The 20,976-nt window shown below is 35.0% G+C and overlaps 1 protein-coding gene across 1 annotated transcript; it reads right to left on the reverse strand.

Annotated features, from left to right (window-relative positions):
* Positions 1-4,274: 4,274 nt before the first annotated feature.
* On the reverse strand, positions 4,275-8,971 carry LOC132633539 (AP2-like ethylene-responsive transcription factor AIL1). The gene is made up of 10 exons (XM_060350021.1): positions 8,603-8,971; positions 8,315-8,507; positions 7,737-8,084; positions 7,195-7,277; positions 7,055-7,063; positions 6,786-6,874; positions 6,281-6,354; positions 6,075-6,125; positions 5,754-5,830; positions 4,275-5,097 (listed from the first exon to the last, which is right to left on the reverse strand). The coding sequence occupies exons 1-10, from the start codon at positions 8,769-8,771 to the stop codon at positions 4,553-4,555; spliced, it is 1,638 nt and encodes a 545-aa protein (XP_060206004.1). The 5' UTR covers positions 8,772-8,971; the 3' UTR covers positions 4,275-4,552.
* Positions 8,972-20,976: the final 12,005 nt, after the last annotated feature.

Here is a 20,976-nt window from a genome sequence, read left to right on the forward strand (position 1 = left end):
CGTGTTGTGGCAAGGAGTTCAATTGAATGTCTTTCGTCGAAAACGTATATTGTGCAAATAGGGGCAAAATTAATTTTCTTAGTCATATGTAAAATCTATTAATTTTCTTGACATAAGAAAATATAAAATTTTCTTGACATAAGAAAATATAAAAGTTGCTCTAAGTTACGAAATTTAAATTCTTGGTATCTAGTATTTTTGTAAATTTCCTTATATATAACCCCAGCTTCACCACCGAGCAAGCATACTAGTAATGTATTTTTCAGTTGATCCCATAAAAGAAACATGATGAGCATACAAAGAGATATGTTGGAATTGAAGAGACATGAGAACGTCTTTGTAGAAATTGTTAAGAGTATTAACTCGCCTCATAATTTAGGAGGTATGGGCCATGGATATGTAATGTGGGCCTATTTCTATGGGGCCCATTGGCATGTGGGCATACTGTTTGTATCTTCCAAAACCTACAATACACCAAAAAAAGCATTGGGAATTGTTGCTTCTTCTCCTCTCAGTCGTGGCTTCAAAGTGCACGACCCTGGCGATAGACAAAATGTATACAACTTGCCTTTTGATTAAAATCTGTTAGCATTCTTTTCAAAACAGATTAATAAGAAAATAATATATACAATATAAATGGAAATGAAGAGACTGATTTATATTGTTATGTGATGTTTGCTTTATTAGAATATGGATTTACAAACTTTTGTCAAATAGAGAGGGAAAAGCTAAAGGGAGACAGTAAAACTGTCCAGAAAAATCCAAAGCTCAAAGCCCCAAAATGTGAAAGGCTCTCAAACAGAAGAAAGAAAAAAAAATTGTGTTGGCGTCATGAAAGTCTGAATAAAAGTATAAAGATGGATGCATGGGGATGCTGCAGTACCAGATGGGAAGAAAAAGAGAAAAGTTTTAAGGATCGTTTGGTAGGAGGGACAAATTATTGCATGTAGATGAAATTGGGTGGGATAATTCCAATCCTTTGGAACTATAATCCAATCCCATCCCGTCCCTGCTACTAAATCACCCCTTGTTTGTGTAAATAACACTAGTCCGTGTTAAATCGGTGGATTGAGCTGACGGGTCCATCCAAAAGGGATATATGCATTATTTTTGTTTGTCCTCCTAAACCTTACTTACAACCTGTAATTAAATACACTATTATGAGCTGAAGCTCGAACGTATTTTTGTGGGAAACAAACAACTTAGGGTTAGTTATCCAAAAATATTCTTGCATCACTTGAGGATATCTACGCTGTGAAAATTAAGGAGTTCAGCCGTCTTGTGAGAATTCCCAACAGTCCGATCCATAAGAAAAAACCTCTAAATCTCTAAACTAATATTTCAAACTTGAACGAGTTAAGTAAATTATTTTCATAGGCTAATTTTCTGCTCCTACTATATTGATAAGCCTATAGAGGTAGACTCAGCTAGATTCTCCGCTTGCTTTTTCGTACAATCACGAAAGCAGTTTCAGTAATGCATTCAGAAACTGATCTGTAATCGAATCTATCTATGTATTCTCTCCTTTCTGTTCCTTAGCTATTTCCTTAATTCTTTCTTATTTTATTCTCCCCTTTACGCTAGTCTGTATTTGTAAGTATAAAGTATATATTGTACGTAAAACTTAAATCTAATTAGATAGTATTACCTTAAAACAATAACAATTGAAATTACTACTACTTTTTACAAGTTTACTTCAAATGCGCAAGTGAGCCTGATTTATTTAACATGCACGTAATTTGTACTGGTTACTGCTAATACTAACACGTCCAAGCTCACGAGATTGCTAAGGAAAAAGTTGGGTATATTGTTAATTTTAACTGAAACATGAGATGGTATCTCTTGTAACTTGTAAGTATTTTAGTATTTTATTTGATATTTTTCGTTTTTAGACTGAATGAAGAAAAGCAAAAGGAAAAGGGAAAGTCCTTTGGCAATGGTGTTTGTCGTTTAGTGATGGTCAAATTGTAGGCTAGATAGGCTGACGGTTGAAATAAATGGGAATAAAATCAGTATAGGAGAAAGTAGTATAAACTCTACGCAGTTGTCACAGGAAAAAGAGAACCACAGAGAGACTTGACATGAAGGCACGCATATTAAGGCAAAAACTTCTCTTGTTTCTTTTCCTAAAATATTTTCAAGAAACAAAGTAGTATCTGATATTAGTACTTGCAATACCAGATTAATTAAATATAATGCGAAATATAAATATTTATTTTTAAATTTAGTAATTAAAAGAGATAAGGGTAAAAAACAAACTCTATAAAAAACAAACCCTAACTATCACCTTTATTTGAGTTTCACACTTAAACTATCATAAGGTTAAGAAAACTACCTAAACTATCACTATCTAGTTTGCAAAACACACCTGAATTAAATGTGTGAACTCTCCAAAAGGCAAGTGAAGCTGAAATATTCTAAAATTTTTTATCCAAATGGCATAAGTAATGCTATGGTGGCACCTACATGAAAATTAAAAAATAACATTTTTTTATTAAAAAAAATGTAGTATAAAAAAACTGCATTATTTAAAAAAAAAAATCAGCATTTTAAAAAAAAAAAAAATATCTGGATTTTTAAAAAAATATGAAAAAAATAATATTTTTTGTCAAAAATATCAAAAAATTTAGAAAATCAGAAAAAAAAAAGATTTGAAAAATGGAAAAGTTGATTTTTTTTTCAAAATGTGAAAATTAGTTTTCTTATTTTTTTTTTTAAAAATAACTTTCCATTTTTTAAACTATTTTTTTTTTATTATTTTGCAAAAATTATTATTTTTCAGTTTGTTTTTTTGAAACAAATAATTTTTATTTTATTTTATAATTTCCATGTAGGTACCCTTGTGACATTATTTATCCACATGGACAACACTTGGCAACATTTTTATATAAAATGGAGAGTGTAGATCACATGCCATTCAAGAATAATTTGAGGTGTATTTTGCAAACTAGACAGTGATAGTTTAGATAGTTTTCTCAACCTTCTGATAGTTTAGGTATGAAACTAAAAAAAAAAAAAGTGATAGTTGGGGTGTGTTTTTGACCCTCCTCTGTAATTAAAACGATTGAATTTGATGATTACTCGGCTATCAAGCTCCACTCAATGTGTTATTGTCGAGAAGCGGATATTGCAGTTCAGGAATCAGACTATTGATTCACGCGGATATGAAATCTTGTTTATGCAACTGCATGCAACCTGCTACCAAATAAATTTGAGAAAGTAACTCAAACAGACACCCAATTATTCGTAATTATCTAACAAAGTAATTTTTTTTTTTTTTTTTAACAACGTCGCCCAATTTTTGTCTGTATCACTTTAGAAGTCTCTCTTAGAAATCATAAGTTTCAAATTGTATTTCTATATCTGCTCATTACTATAACATAATTACTGCGATCTATTAATTTATTTACATTTTAGATGTGGATACAATTGAAAAAAATCTAGGTAGAGAACAAAGAATTGATCATGTTATTCTTTGACGAGGGAGGGACACCTTGAACCGGACATCTAATTTGACCTTTCATGCAAAAGGTTACTCTGTTTGGATATAGAGAATTCATACAGGTCAAGGATTGGTAGTAGGGCCCCGCAGCACCGACGGAGTCCTCCTGCTTAAAACACTGCTCTTTCACATCAATATTTGACTTGTATAATCTCATTCCCTTAAACCATCACATCGACGGTCAATGATATTCTCAAGTTGATGATCCAAAATTTTAAAGTTTTATGAGTTTTTGATTCCCCCCAGTTAGTTAGAGATCAAGTAATTATGATACTCAGTAAGCAAAATGTGGTCGTTGCTGAGGAAATTGGTGGTGAATAGTTAAATGTCAATCATTTCAACATCTACATAAACAACTTATAGTTAGCATGTCTGTCCACAAAAAACTTTTTTAAGTCATTTTCAGTTTTCTCAGTATATCTTATTATACGCATAAATCAAAACAGAATAGGCGCTTTTTGACTTTGTTTTATAATGTGAGAAAATAAATAATGGCATGTTCTATCCAGCCTTAATAGGTAGTTCAATTCCTTCCCTTAGAACAGTCTTGATAATTTATTATCTCATATAACTTATCAATTAATTCTTTTGGTGTCCCATTTTGATCTATACCATATTTAATAAATCTAATGATTGGTGAATAACACAAAATTGGTCGTGACAGCTTCTGTGTTTAAGAGACCTTTACTTAAAGGTTGATATACTATGGTCTACAAGGCATACTAAAAAGAAAGAGAAAAATTAATGATTCTGATAAAGGATGGAATGATGCTACATAAACCTAAGATGTTTAATGATCACACAGACTGACTAAGAGCTCCATAGCTGAATGCATTCAATCTTTGTTTCATTGCCATCGAATTAATATATCCTAAACAGTCTAAACGTCTAAAAATCTTAATCTAAAGCATGGTAGAAATCAAGATTTTACTTTTTCTTTGGCCCAGGAAGGAAGGTTTAGACTAAGGGAGCTAGCAAGACTAATCTCTAGAACTGTATCATCATTCATCACCGAATGCAAACACTTAAAATAGTCTTGGTATTCAATTTTCATTGGTTCCATAATGCAAACATGGGAACTGGATGAACTAGGTCCATATTCCCAATTTGGCCTGAGCTCGATGAATTATCATCATTTCCCTTGTGTCCATCTTCAAACTTGTGTTCTTGAACTACGGATGAATAATAAGCCTGAGGATACTCTAATCCGACCCCAAAATCACAGCTCATTTCACCAGAGCCAGAGCATTTGGGACTTGGTGCACCAGAAGAGCTCCTGCTGCTTGATCCTGCAGCAGCCATCAATGGCATCATGTCCATGAATGAATCTATGGGCTGTTGCAATTGCTCCCCATTTGTTATGGCCAAAATGGGCTGAGGTGAAGTTGTGCATGACTTATAGTCTTCAAATGAAGACGGGCTGATGCCAGAATCTTTTGATGGGGAGCGCTTGGCTAGGTCTCCAGCAATTAAGGTTGAGCTTGAGCAAATCCGTTTGACATCGTACCTACTAATATCAAAATTGGTCACGGCACTTGTCCCCCTGAACTTAATCGCAGCAATATCATAGGCTTCCGCTGCTTCCTCTTGAGTACCTAAATAAGACGCATGACAAATTTTGAGCACCAGAAGGCTGGACTATTTCAAGTTTGTAATGAGTTGATTCCAACATTATATCATTTAAGTTTGAATTACAAATCCTAATTTTTTCTTAAAGTATACCCCATCAGATTCAAATACACCAATACTCCTATGAGTTCAAATACCCGATCGGATTCAAATTCTCTATAATTCTCCTTTGTTAAGTATTAGTTATATTATGGATCTCACGAATTAAACCCGCTTTCACCAATCTAATACAAATGAAAAACATATCACAATCCGAGTTCAAATTCTCATGCAAGTATTGGTGTAAATAAAGAGTTAATTTCAAAATGATCATCAAACATACAGTTTCTTCGACATGCGTGGCTAAATTAATTTTGACATTTTAAATTCGCTGGTACGTTACTCAAAATAATTGGCCAAAAGATCCATTAAATTTTACTAGAGGTCGGGTTAGCTAAAATGACTACACTGCTCTCTATTAGCAGTTCTGGCGAAGCATGATAGTAATACGGTAAATTCTCAAGCACATTGATGAGAATAAGAACAAAATGCCCGGCAAGAAAATTGAGGTAGACAGCGAACAGATGTTGAATGAGAAATTGAATAAACTAGAGTAAAACAATTAGACAAGAAAATTACTTACTAAAGGTACCAAGGTACAAGTCCTTGTTGCCTGCAACTCTCCCAATTCTGGCTTGCCACCTCCCATGCTGATGATGCCTGCCCAATTTCCTAAGTTTTAATCAATGGATATTGCTATACTACTAGATTTTCATAGGTATGGATTATTGGTTTTTGCATGATTGCACATGCATCTTAAAGTTTGCCTGCCTGTGCCCTATTATTGAACATGGATAATTGCATTCAAAGAAAGCTGCAAAGTTTGCAGCAATAAAATAGTGAATGTGAAAACAACTTTAATCGTAAAAAAAAGTTGCCTTTTGGTTTAATGCTACGAACAAACCTCGTTACTCCTCTGTACATTGATGCCCCTCTTGAGAACCCACTGCTTTTCCTGTTTTAACATAAAAATGGGATACCCCTACCAGGTCAATTTTAGCGATTGGAATGCAAGTATGTTCCATCTTTTTCAGTGTAACAGGCCATCAAACAGAAGAAAGTAAAGCAGGACTAGTGAAGAAAATGGAAGGGACATTACTCCCTATGTACCTTCTCAAGTGTGCTACAAATTCTTGTCTATTCATGTTTTTCATCTCCTCCAGTTCCTTTTCATAAGTGTTTAGCTGAGATTATACATGACAAGCAACTATTTAGTGAATGGAATATCGGTTAATGCAGATCCACAAATTTAAACTATGGGTTTAACCTTTAATGTTCTTAGGATTGAACTCATTGTATTCTTAGAATTATGTTTTAAGACATAGCATTTGTTGCAAATTCAATAATTTTTCTCACATAAATTTATGCTACGGTTCAGATGAATCAACTCTACATCCGCCCCTAGGTTAATATCATCAAAATTATCAGGAGTGGATGCTACATAAGCTCAATAGATCAACTTAAACAAATATTCTATGCACGTAACATAGATTTATACATGTGAAAAATTATCAAAACTTTAATAAATATCAAGTTATTTAGTGGTGAGAGCATAAAGGTTTAAACTCATCAAGGTTAAATTATGTATTTGTATATGAAAATGACAAGTACTTACGGGAAAATTAATATGCGTGTTTGGACCCCAGTATTTTAAAGCGGCTAAATCATATGCTCTAGCTGCCTTTTCCTCCGTGTCATAACCACCTAAAGTTAATTTAAATTCAAGAATTAAATTAATCACCCAGACAGTCCAAAATGTCACATACGTACACATTGTTTTCCCTTTGAAATGTCAAAATTATTTTAAGCCCAAAGTCAAAGTAGAAAAACAACCAAAAAACAACGTAGAAAAGAAAAAAGCAACAACTGGAGAATGTCAATTACCTAGATAGACTGATTGATCCGCATGTCAATGGAAGCAAGGGTTGGAGAGAAAATAAGAAAAAAGTTAATAGTTGAAGAGAGACATTTCGAGAATAAAATTAAATGATGAAACTCAATGCATGAAACAGTTGAGTACACACCTTGCCTGCCTTTCCTAGTTTGCCCTTCCTTTCTGCAACTGTTATCCCACAAATGAGCCTCGTATCTTCCAGTCCACCGATGTCTAATTTCGTCCATTTCATTAAATATAGACGAGTTTACTTTATATACACTATCAATCTATGTTGCGGAAGGTATTACGTTTTATTTTCAAGTTTAAAATCCCACATATTAAAAAGACTTACATGTAACCATTAACTTGATAGCGTAAAAAATTTAAAATTCAAAAAGTTTAAGCACAGATACCGTTAATATATGTTAAAAAGATGAGAAAATGGTAAAAACATATCATTTTTTCAACCATTACCATCACCATCTATGTATTAAGACATATCAGGTTGATAAGAAAGGGAACAACTAATAGCAGGCCTAATCAGCTTCGAGATATGTCTTAATATGTAGATAGTGATAGTTCATGTAGAAAAAAAGTAACAGTTGATAGTGAACTCGCGAAAAAGTAATACTCCAGTAGTAGTTTAGAAGTGTTTTGACCATTAACTGTAAAAAGAAGTTGCATAAGTACCTTGTGACACCGCGGTACTGAGAGGTTCGTTGTCCAAAAGTATCAATGGATTTACGCGGTGCCGGTTCTCTTGAACCACTAACATTTTTAACAGTTACCGGCCTTTTTTTCGGAGCAGTAGCAAGCGAAAGCGCTTGGCAACTGCTAGCACTAATTTCTTCAACTGATGGTGTAGCAGTAGCAGCTTGGCGTAACCACGATTTGAATCCAGAAACAGAAGTAGCTCCATCAAATGGCACATGATAAACACTACCAGTAGAATTTGTGGCGAGCTCATGAGAGCTGTGAAATTGATTATTTGGTAACATCATCTGTTGAGAAGGTATTAATTTCATGTTTGCTCCAATTCCTGTTGGAAAAAATAATTCATAGAGGTAAGAAACACAAATTGGTTAAGCTTTTATAGTCAAATTTATATAGGAATAGGCTTTTCTGTTTTAAGTTAAAGTAGTTATCGTACTGTTATAAATAGGGGTGGTGTTAGTTATTTTCTAGCTACTTTCGTATAGAAGAGAGATAGTGAAGATTGTAGAGAGTATTAAGAAATTTAATGAGTTGATGAAATAAAATATTTTCCTTGTAGCTGGTGTTGTTCGTGATCAGAGTGATGATTTAAGCTTGGCGGAATGTTAACGTTGATTTCACCAATTTGTTGTTCATCATGAGGTGGAGAATTTGAATAACAGCATCCTAAGAAATCTTCAAGCTTCGGGCCTTCTTCTTCCGGGTTAGTAGCAGTACTCATATCATGATTCTCATACCTCCAACAATCTATTTTTCAACAAAACAAAAAACAAAAAAAGGTTACATATCAACTTCATTTTGGCATATGAATTAGCACAAGAAAAACAAATTAATTGGAATACCTTCAATCATACGTAGAGACTCATCAGAGGGTAAAGGCATGACCGACAAAGGAGTTGATTCTAGTGAGTTAGAGTCAATATTTCCAGTAGCTTGATTTTGTGTATTTACTTCTTCTTCATCATCGATTCTGAAATCAGGAGTTAGAGAGAATCCCAACCAATTACTCATTATTATAACTATGAAGAGCAAAACGAAACTCAATTTTGTATGTTTCTCTGTCTCTCTCTCTCTAGAAATCCGTGAGCGTTTTTTGTCTAGCTTCTTCTGTGGAGTTTTGAGTTCATAGTTCGAAGATCCAGTGAAGGAGACTGGCGTGTTGTGTACATATATTTTATGTTATGTTACTCTTCCGGTGCCCATAAATGTCTTATTTTCTCTAGTCACTCAAGTGGAACATTATATAAGATGACAACAACATTTTTTTCTTCTATTCACATTCGCATGATGAGTATGCATACCAAAGTTGGAGACATTCCACATACTAATTTGGGCGAATATTTTAAAATATTATGATAAAGTCAAATTTATAGCGGTGTCTTTTCTAAGAATATTTTTTTTATTGTTATAGTAAAATGCTAGTATTATAGAGAACATAAAATATACCTAACATGAAAGTAGATTCCATATAAAACTTGACTATGATAGTGAAGTCTTGTTACAAAGAAATGATTATTATAGAGTATGGGTGTTTGGACATAATCTGATTGAAATTTAAAATGAATTAGTAGTATTTAAAGGTATTTTTTTTGTTTTCGACCAGGTATCTGTGCTGAAAGTCCTACATTGAGGAGTAAAGCGCTCCCTAAAAAAATCGACGGCGTACCCAGCAGGGCTCGAATTCGAGACCTCAGGTTAAGGATGAAGTACTACTTACTGCTCCACCATAACCTTTGATGGTTAGTAGTATTTAGAGTAGATGTCAAAAAAGGATATATAAAAGTTGAAATTATATCTTGACATGATAACGAAATTAAAGTTTGTGGGTGAAAATTTGAAAAACTCCTAAAATAATACTTACTCCATTACCCGTCAATATTGTTTACAATTTAAGATAGTATACCGTTACAGGCTTTTTCTATTTTCTGTTTCCGTATAAAGTACATTTCAAAAATTACTACATTTACTTCTGTTTTCCGTATAGAGACTTTTTCTCACTCCTTACAAATTTGTGTGTACCGGTGGTAGTATAATGTAGTTGGGATATTCATGACAAATACTAGTAGTAGTATACATAGCAGAATCTATAAATTTGATCGTATTATAAAAGAGTCTGAGAAATAGGCAGAGAGCAGAGAGAGTGTGTAGACTGTGGTTCTTTATAGAGGTGCCTCGGTTTTCGTTCCTCCCTCTCCTTTCATTTCATTTCACAGTTGTAGCAGTGCTGAAGACTAGCAGCAACGTCAGGTGTGGACATATGAGAGAGGAATGCCAAACAAATACACCATTCTTGTTTGTTTCTGCCCAAATGCACTGTATATGTTAAGCGATGGTATCTGTTTTGGACTCGACTAATTTAGACTTGTATTAAAAAGTCTTGCTTTGCGAAACGCTTTGTACTAAAGGCGTCTCGTTCCTATGGGTCGAACCCAAACCTCTAATTAAGAATGAAAATATATTTATCAGCTTACCGCAATCTGTACTGGTCTACCCTCCAAACTTTAATCAACCTCATTAACTCCTTCAAGTACCTTTATCAAATACTATGACAAACATTTTCTAACACATCTTCAATTCTGTAAGTTTTATATTCTAATTTTTTAATAGAAACTTTGTACGAAAACAACTTAGCCTCAATCTCAAATGAGTTGAAATCGGTCTGCTCCATTTGGACTTGTTTCATTTTACGACCATATATCAACTTCGACAAGTTGAATTGCATAATCTAAATGTAACATACAAGAGTCTAGTACTAGTTAGCATATGACCTCAACTATCTTCATGCAATTTCTCTGAAATGAGTACCGCGAAGGAAAGGGGCCTATTAAGGCTCTACATAAGCTTTAATTAAATTGGGCCTACTTACCCATTTTAGAAAGGGAAAATTTACTGGACATAACTACCTCTAAGACTTATTTATTAATAATAGCTATCTTTTATTTTATTTATTTTTAATAGCTTAAATTAATTTCAAAATTACAAGTTGTAACTGATCTACAAGCGTCTCTGTATTTCCCCTAAACTTACGGCCCATGTTCCCCAATAACTCCCAATCTCTTCTCTTTTCAAATTAATTTCTCTCCCATCTTCAATATTTTCAACCGTATTATACGCCCATTATCTATCATCATTATTAGCACAATTCCATCTTCCTTAATCGTTACCCACACATTGTAGGTAACGAATTTTGATAATTTATTAGAATTTTTTTACTTTCTTTGTTGTATTTCTCTATATTTATTCTTATATTTCATCGTTTTCTTTGTTTCTTTTCATTCTTTTTTTTTTTTTTTCTGTTTTCAGCCATTGTTAGAGTGTTTAAAACAAGATCTGATTCTCCATTTTAATGGCGGAAAGAGATACTCCAAGCAGGAATACTCGAGGTAGTCCTCATGTTTATGATGGTCCTAGTTTCTCTTTGGGATTTTCACAACAACAACTTCCAATTGCAGGAGAATCTGCTAAAATTGCTGCTGAGAGAAAAAGCAAGAAGATTCATGACCCATCAAGGATGCGTCAACTTCAACCAACTGAAGTTCCAAAACCGAGCAAGCCAAAAGATGATGTACCAGTCAAAAAAGGTTCTAAAGTTGCTCAACAAAATAAGAGAAAAGTAACCAAGCATTCTTCAGACGTTAAGGGCAAAAATGTTGTTAAAGATGTAGATCTGGAAGAGGATGAACAGGTATTGATGAAATTTTTCGATTTTGTTGTTTTGTATTTCACTATATTTCTGTATATTTCAACATAATTGGATATGCAATTCAATATATTTCTGTGTATTTAATAAAATGTATATGTGCATCAACTGTAGTTTATATCATATACAACATAACTGTGGTAGTTGTGTTTGTAGTTAACTGTATTTCATTATATTTCTATGTATTTTCACAAGTACATATGTTTACTATTCTGTACTTATTGATTTTAAAAGATGTGTTAGTTGTGTTATGCAATTTTTTTTTGTGTGTATATTTTACTTGGATATGCAATTCAGTATATTTCTTGTGTGTGTCTATGTTTTATACAATTGTTTCAGCCTTAACTTAGTGTTGCATTTTTATTTTAGGAAACTAAATTCTATGTTAAGAGTCATCCTGAAGAGGCTCCATCGATGCAACGGTACACTAATATCGAGGTGTTCAAAGATATCAAGAGTAAGCTAACTATTCCACAGTTAGAGATCTTTTCCAAGACAATATTTGGGAAATTCCTCGGAATGCAGCACCCGGAGGTTCAAGCACAAATTTTTAGGTGCTTCATGGTAAGAGAGCTCAAGGAGAGCACTTCTGATTGCTTTACAATTGATATAAATGGTACCGTATTGAGATTTACCATGAGAGAATTTTCCCTCATGAGCGGGCTAAATTGTGTAGCCGATGAAGGTCAATTTACATACGATGAGGAAAAACCGAATAGGATTATGGATGTATATTTTGGTGGAACTAGGAGTAAAGTAAAAAGATTGGAGTTCATTGATTGCTTTAAGAATAAGTGTTGGGGAGATAATGATGAGGACGCAGTTAAGTTTGCAATTCTGTTTTTTATAAATACACACATCTTTTGCGGTGAGCCTAGGAAAATGAATATACCAAGGGTTCATTTTGAAATGGTTGAGGATGGAAGGTATGTAGATTATCCATGGGGCAAAGAAGCTTTTAACGAGTTGATTAGAAGCATCAGCAAGAAGTATTCTGCCACAACACAGTATTATAGGATCCATGGGATGCCACTGGCTATGCAAGTTTGGCTTTATGAGTGTTGTTCAAGAGTTTCATCGTATCTCGCTATTAAATCCGGAAATTCCATTCCAAGAATGTTGAATTGGAGGTCCATCGACAGTCAGCCAAAATACAATATTTTGATGGAAGGCATTTTTAGAGACGGCAAACAGTCGGTAATATTCGAACACTCTAACTTATTTTTATGTTTTTTCATAGCATTTTATTTTGCAATTATGCCTTACTGATTTTATTTGTACTCCATTGTTCTACTGTCGTATTTAGGGCTGGGCATAAAATACCGAAAACCGAATTACCGAATCGAACCGGCTATTTCGGTATTTCGGTATTCGGTAATTCGGTAATTCGGTTCGGTATTCGGTACTGAAATATAAAATTTGGTATTTCGGTTTCGGTATTCGGTTTTTACAATTATATCGTTCGGTATTCGGTAAATACCGAATACCAAAATAAATACCAATATACAGGCCCATTGTATTAGATTACTAGTCCAGCCCAATAGGCCTACCCGTCATTCACTTCACACTTCACCCAGTAGACGCCAAAGCCCAAAGACCTAAAAGGCTAAAACCCTAATCGACTCCTCACACACACTCTCTCTGTTCTCATTTGACATTTCCAATTCCCTCTAACACACAAAAAATACAAATTTATGAGGTACACCCAATTTCTGAAAAAGCTAGTATTGTAGAGAAAGGTGTTGGTATTGATAATGTTGATCTTGCTGCTGCTACTGAACATGGATGTCTCGTTGTTAATGCACCTACGGCTAATACTGTTGCTGCTGCTGAACATGGAATCTCTTTGCTTACTGCTATGTCGAGGAATATTGTTCAAGCTGATGCTTCCGTTAAAGCTGGTTAGTAGTATATGTTAGCTTAATTTGGTTTCATTATCTATATAAATGACGGTGTATGGAGATATAATTTATGTAGTTTGAGTATGAGGTTGTTTTTACGAGAGTTTGATTAAAATATCATTGCTATGCAGCTATGGTGTTGTAGAGTAGATCGGATCTAAATAATCCACCATATTTTTAAACGAGTTGGAGACTATCTAATAAATATATAATTATGAGTACTTTCTCCCCTTTCTCATATATTATAATTAAAAATATTCTGTTATAGGTGAAGACATTGTAGTCTTCTTTAGGTAGGCCTTGGGAATGATACAATGCATGTCATGATTTATTTTAAAGTTGAGGGTACAATTGTTAGGGAACGATACAAAATGAGGGTAGTAGCATATGACTAGTATCTGAGGAAAAAAGAAATTGTTGATTACAGGCCTTCTAACCTAATGCAGAAAGCTGATTTAGAATGTAGAGACTTGAATTATGTGCTTGATTAGTCATCTGGTTCGATTAGTCCTTGCATAAGTGATAAGTCTGGTGCTTGAAAGCATTTTTGCATTTAGCTAGGTACAATGAAGTGCATTTTTACATCCACTGTTAGGGGTATTACCGTGGATTTCGACTTTAATGTGGTATTACCGAATACCGTACCGAACCGAAGTTTGATTTACCGATTACCGAATAACCGAACCGAAGTTTGAAAGTTCGGTATTTGGTATCTACTTTCGACTACCGATTACCGAATTATCGAACCCGAACTTTGAAAATACCGAACCGAATACCGAACGCCCACCCCTAGTCGTATTATTGCTTTTCTGGTGGTTTTTTTCCTGATTTTTTGTATTTCACTATATTTTGGTGTATTTCCTTTTGCATTTTCACTATACTTTTTTACATTTCACTATATTTCTGTGTATTTCTCTGTATTTTAGTGTTCAAAATGTAAGTGTGAATAGTTTTATAACACACTAATTAAATATTTCTTTCTTTCTTCTTCAGAGCTGTACATTTGCAAATACAATCCCCACTAGCAGTGAGTTGGAGAGCCTCCAATTGCCCGATGTTGTTGTCTGTCGAGATACAGTAGACAAAAATGTCTTAATTGATACCCATGAAGGTACCCAAGTCACAGATATGCCAGTGGATGACTTTGATGATTTCAGTACTACTCCCCCCCACCTTTCTAAGGGCAAACAGCAACAACGGACGAATCAGACAGATTCTCCACCTTCAAAGAGACGTAAACAACTTCCTGCAACAGCTTGCACATCTAAGAAACAACAAATCCACACCGAACCACAGACAACTGTGAAGAAGAGTCACAAGGATCAAAAGGTTGCTCAAAAGCCTATTTTACAGAAGTCTGATTCACCAAAGTTGAATGAACAAATGAATCGACCCCAAAACACCACAGTCCTACGTGATGTCCCTACTGTATCTATGAAAGAGGAAATGCAATTGCTAAGGAAAGATTTTCAAGTTTTCAAGGAATCAGTAAGTGATTTTAGTTACGAAACAAAAAAAAAATTGGTGTATTTAATTTACTGTTTCTAAACAAATTGAAATACTATTTTTTTTTAAATATTGGGTCGTTGGTGAGTTCACAAGTGAGTTGTCCAAGCTTCGAACTTTCATGGATGACAACTTCAAGAAGCTATTTGAAGCAATCAAGGGGAACAATTATGTGGACAAGGTAAATGTGTGAAATAGGAATTGAACTAACATTTTAGACTCTTATTGCGAAATACAATTTATATTAATTCATTTTTTTATGTGAAGGCTGCCGATAGTGAGGCGCCGGTGCATCAAACTGATGCTGGGCTACAGTTAATGTTACACCCCGGAAAAATTTCGCGTTACCAAAAACTGTAGACGGCTTAGTATGGTCCAAAGGGAGAGTAAAGTTACGTCAGGATTAAAGAGGTTAAGCTTCCGAGGCTTCGAAAGAAAGCTAGGCAAGGTTTAATACAAAAATTTTGGTTTAAATGGAAGAAATGATATGTTCTAGTATATTAAGAGTTTTGAAGTGAAACAAAAGTTTAAAGTGAAGTTCGAGAAGTCTAGTTTCCAACGCAACAAACCGCTCCTCAATCGGACATCGGGGTAAGGAGATATGGGTGTTACAAGTTGGGCTGGCAGACCAGGAAAATGGTCTGCGCGAACGCGCAGAAGGCCAAAGGGCCAATACAGCGCGAACGCTCCCCAACGTGGCACGAACGCGCTGAACAAAAATTTGAAAATCAAGTACAGAATGAAGGTTGTGTTATAAGAAGGTAATAATAGCATATATATGACATCTGGAGACCATATGGTGTAAATTAGTTCATATGTTGATTGACGAAAAGCCCTTGTTGCTGCAAGCTAAGTGGGGCCCACATATCAAAATTTTATAAAGGACATATGAAGATACATACGGATAGCATATGGAAAGTTGAGCAAGTCCTAAGAAGGACCCATAAGCCAAAAATGGGCATAAGCCCTCCAAAAGGACGACTTAAGGAAACATTTTCGGATGATCTGACTTCTATGGGCAAAAACGGCATTATAAGTTTAGAATTTGTTAAAACTCTCAGAAATAGAAGTTGTAGATAATTGAATTAGCTTTCCAACCATAGGTCGTGGGCCCTAATACGACATCGGGATCAAAAGTTATAACCGTTTTACTGAACGAAGGTCCAGGCAGAAAAATAGGTCCAGCGCGAACGCGCCAAAAGGCAGCGCGAACGCGCTGAACACTTTTCCAGCTGCTTCTGGCAGCTTCCAAAACGATTATAAAGAGGGGGAGACCCCCTCATTTTCATCCAAAAACCACGAAAAACACCCCAAATATTCCAGAAAATTTCCCAACTTTCCACCACCCAATTTTTGCCCAAACCAGGTATAATTTCTCAATTTCAGTCCGGATAGCGTATAGTTTTCACTGCAGAATCGTATGGCGGTGCGTTGTGGCATAAAAGTAAGGTGAAAAAGGGAAGATACAACAATATTAAAAGGAGAAAGGTATGAATCTCTTCCTATTTGTGTTAATACTAGTTTATTTACGAAGAAGACGCGATTAAATAATTGTATATTGAGTTAATTAGTTGTGAAAAGTTGAAAAACAGCGTGTGGGCTGTTTTATGAGATATTTTGGAGTTGGAAACATTATAATTGATGTTGGTATTGTTGTTGTTGTTGTTGGCTGCTGAATTAAAAATTTGGGCTAGGCATATAAACAGGGGAGATGCTGCCCGATTTTCGGCAGAATATAAAATAGTATAATTTGAATTATGGTACAAGTGTACGATGAAAAGGCTAACATTAGTGTGAATTATCTTAAATGTAGACTTACAAGCTCGGACACATAACCATAGCTAATAGGACGTGGAACAGGTATGTTAAGGCTCGTCCCTTTTCTTTCAAAGGCATGATCCCGATATTGTGAATTTAAAATTGTCTCCATATCTTACTTGTTTTTAAAAGTTAGATGTCTATGATTCTAAGGTATGATTACTTTCCCGATAACCCGTCAACGTTTTTCAAAATGTTCGTATTTTTCCAAAACAAAGGTTTATGGTATTGTAAGCTTTTATGACAAAAATGATGGATATGTATTACAATGACAACGCTGACGTCAAATATGAGAAAATGTCTATGACAGATATGTTGACGATATGTTCCTACCATGAATATGACAATATGAAAATGTTAAGTTATTTCTTGATTTCTCAACACTATTATGGATATTCACTATTTTAAAGGCTCCAAGTATATGAAACGATGCCTTATGATCCTGTTCTATGTTTTTCTTATGATGACACTCTCCATTGATAGTCTCGCCTTATATTAATTGTCCCTTAAAGGTGAGACACGACGCCCACGGCTATTCCATAATATAATCGGAGGTTACCGACCTTACGTCACTCCGACGGATACATGACTTTCTTTGGGCTCTCATGCATGCTGCTATATGATATATGTATATGATATGTATTTGTACATGTGGGACATATGTGGGGAAGGGAGATATGTTGCGCTATAGACGCATTGCCACCTGGTCAGCTGGCGTAATTCATCCCGGACGCGGGATGCCCGGACGCGGGCCATATGTGAGGGAGCCGACGTATTTCGGCGCTATGATATGATATAATGATACGTTTATTCTTTATATATGGACATGAAATGTTTTTCGAAGGAAAGATAAGCGTGCATGGTATCGGGCCTAAATGGCTTTCATATGTACAGGTTACTCTCTTATCTCACTATATGTTATATGATTCCATGGAATTGTTATTCATTCTTTACGCTTCTTATTATGATGTATTTTATGCCTTACATACTCGGTACATTACTCGTACTGACGTCCCTTCTTGCGGACGCTGCGTTTCATGCCGCGCAGGTAATCAGGTAGATGGGCTCGACCCCTAGGAGCCTCATCAGCGGTACTTGAAGGCGCTCCAGTTGTTCCGGAGTCCCAGCTTATTGGTATTACTTTTGTGTACATGTTCGGGCACGACAGCACCCGACCCTCCTTGTTCTTATATGTATTTTGTTAGAGGCTCGTAGACAGATATGTACAGTCAGATGTTTCATAACCTTGGTTATCCCTGTCGATGTATATTAAATTAGTAAAGTTTATTAGTACATGTTTACAATAATGCTATTAATGTTAATACTAAGTAAAGAAATAACGGTATAATTCATACGGCCCACTTAGTAGTAAGAATACGATACGAGATAAGGGGTGCTCGGTACAAGTATCGGGTACCCGTCGCGGTCCCTAGTTGGGTCGTGACAGTTAACGCTTGAAGAAACCTTACGTCATGATTCTACCATTCAAACATCTTCGCCGAAACATGATGATGAGTCAATTAAGGTAAAATGAGTTTGTGACGTTAAATCCATCTTTTAAAGTTATGTTGTTGTGCATTGTATGCACAAAAAAGTATATGGTTGCCATGTTCCAGTCTATAATTTTAAAGTTATGTTTTCCTTGGTATTTTCTATTTTACAAACTTTTGTATTTTATGGCGTTTCGTTTGTATTTCACTGATATACTTTTTTTTTTGTATTTCTATGTATTTCCACCCCCACAGAATCAATCTAATCCTGGCCCTATTTCTGTGTATTTAGTAATTCTCCAACCTTATATTTTTATGTTATGATTTTGTTTTAAATTTTGATTTTTTCTTATTCAAAAGGGTGTTGGACCAATGTTACATGAGGAAGTTCCGGAAATTGTAGTGACCGTCGGAAATTTAAGAGAAGATACACGTAAAGCTTCATCTGAAGAGATTAATCGGGCGGACGAAGGATCTTTCAACTCAACAGAGGTAAATTTTACATTCAATCTTATAGATCTTTTCAAGATACTACTATACTTAACATTTATTAATTATTTTTTTTTGGGAATGGTCGCAAAGATGCTCATTGAGTTGCCTCTAGAAACTCGTGTACGAGAAGCAGGTGCGGGAATACAACCCGGGGACATCACTAATCATTCAATTTTAGATACTCCACACAGGTTCGATGAGAACATTACTAAGTCACAATGGTTGATCCCTGACGAAATGTTACCAAGCCAAATAGGTTCGTCAGGATTCTCTGTGTTTCATCAAACGGGTCACAAAGGATTTGTTATGCCAGTAATGTCTGCTGATAAAGGAATACAAGAGCCAGTGATTAATGCGGAAGTTGTAATTGCTCAACCAGATGTTATTCCAAGTAGGATAGTCAAACCTAGTAAATACTTCAGTTCACCTTACATGACCAATTACGGCTCTGCAGAAGCTTCTGTTCAAGACCCCACACCTTCCATTTTTAAAAAGAAGCATCCATTTGTTGAAGATCCAATTAATGGCCCGCAAAATACTTCGCTTATTCAACAATACCGGAATTGGCTTGAACAGGATCTACTTCTAAGGCATGATAAAAAGTAAGTTTGAACGTATTTACATTTTTAATTTATATATTCATTCTTTCAGCAAAGTAAACTGTTTACGTTGAAAATAACTGATTGTTGTTATTTAGAAAGGGTAAGGAAAGCCGTTACAAAAAGAATAAGCAAGCTTTGGATCCAGATGACATCAATTTTGGTGTGTTACATGTTGATGACAAAAACTGGTTCTATCTCTTATCGGTGAATGGCCAGTCTTGGAATGATGAGGTGCTATATTTCCCATTTCCTTTTTTTCCATATTTCTCTATATTTCCCATATTTCTCTATATTCCTTCTGTGTATTTCTCTATATTTCCTTCATTCAAACTGCATATTTCTCTGCAGAAGCTTATTTCATTTTTTTTTACCAGTATCCATTAAACTAATTTCATTTTTTTAACAGCATATTGATGTCATTTTTTACTACTTGCGGATGAAAGGCAAGTACGACAAGGATAACAGATTCAAATTCACAACTGTTGACTGTATGTTCTTCTCCAAAATTGATGAAATTCATCGTGCATATGCTAATCCGGAGGGGACCAGTAATGTTGCCAGTTCGGAGAACGAAATATGCGAGTACATTAACGGGCATAGGATGCTTGCTAATGTGCCATGGCATACAGTTGATTGTGTTCTCATCCCTGTCAACATCAAAGAGGAAAATCACTGGATCTTGATTGTAGTGCCATTCACTGACAGGTATTCCTACTCTTTTTTTTTAAATACATTAAATCTGCATATCTCCCTGTATGTTCCTCGTATTTCTATCACACAAGGTCCGTATAAATTTAATTTACCAACCTGTTAACCGAGCTGATGTAATATTCTTTTACGTGCAGGCGTCTGTACATCTACAACTCATACCGAGCTGCTGGTCATGATGCTGCTGTTAGAAGAGAAATACACAAGATAGCTACCCTATTGCCACATCATCTACATTTGTCTGGATTTTACGAGAAAAAAAGGCATCGATTGGATTAACCACCCATCATACAAAGGCAAACAACAGACTGATGACTTTCATGTCATGTATGTGAACGACTTGCCACAACAAGCCTCTGGCAGCATGTATGTCTTTCAACATCAGAGTTCCATTTTTTTTTTCAAAATTCTCAACCAATAATCATTTTTATTTTTTATTTTTTCAGGGATTGTGGTGTGTATGTTGCCGCATTTGCTGAATACTTTTGTTCTGGACGAGGCGTTCCATCTGAAATTGATGCAGAAACACAACGTAATAGATACGGGGCATTACTATAGGAATACGGATGTCAAAAGGCTGATTTGAATGCCTTCAGTGACAATGAAATGCCGCCAAGACCAGTTAGGCCTGCCATAGATTACAACGCGGTCGACACAGTAGTTGTTAATTAGTCCACTAGATTTTAAAGTTGAATCGTTTTTCACAGTACTGTTTTGCTGACCATTTTTGTACATTTTGTTGTGTTGTTTTGTTAAGAATTGACAAATGGCAGTGTTTTTTCATCAATGACTTAACTAATTTCTTTCACGTCTATTTTTTGTTTAAGTCTCCCATATTTATATTTATCGTTTAATGAAAACAGCCTCTGGTGTATTTCAATATATTCCAATGTTATATACCCACTCTTCAATTCGACAAATTATTCCAGGTGAACTGGAATACTCTTACATTTTGAACACTGAAATACAGAGAACTACACAGAAATATAGTGAAATGTA

The sequence above is a fragment of the Lycium barbarum genome, chromosome 3, assembly GCF_019175385.1.
Source record: "Lycium barbarum isolate Lr01 chromosome 3, ASM1917538v2, whole genome shotgun sequence".
Taxonomy (NCBI): domain Eukaryota; kingdom Viridiplantae; phylum Streptophyta; class Magnoliopsida; order Solanales; family Solanaceae; genus Lycium; species Lycium barbarum.

Coding starts and splice junctions, on each gene's coding strand:
- LOC132633539 (XM_060350021.1), bottom strand. CDS start 8,771: ATGAGTAATTGGTTGGGATTCTCTCTAACTCCTGATTTCAGAATCGAT. Junction 7,278..7,736: donor CAGTACCGCGGTGTCACAAG/GTACTTATGCAA, acceptor GGACGAAATTAG/ACATCGGTGGACTGGAAGAT. Junction 6,126..6,280: donor TTTGTAGCACACTTGAGAAG/GTACATAGGGAG, acceptor ATGTTAAAACAG/GAAAAGCAGTGGGTTCTCAA.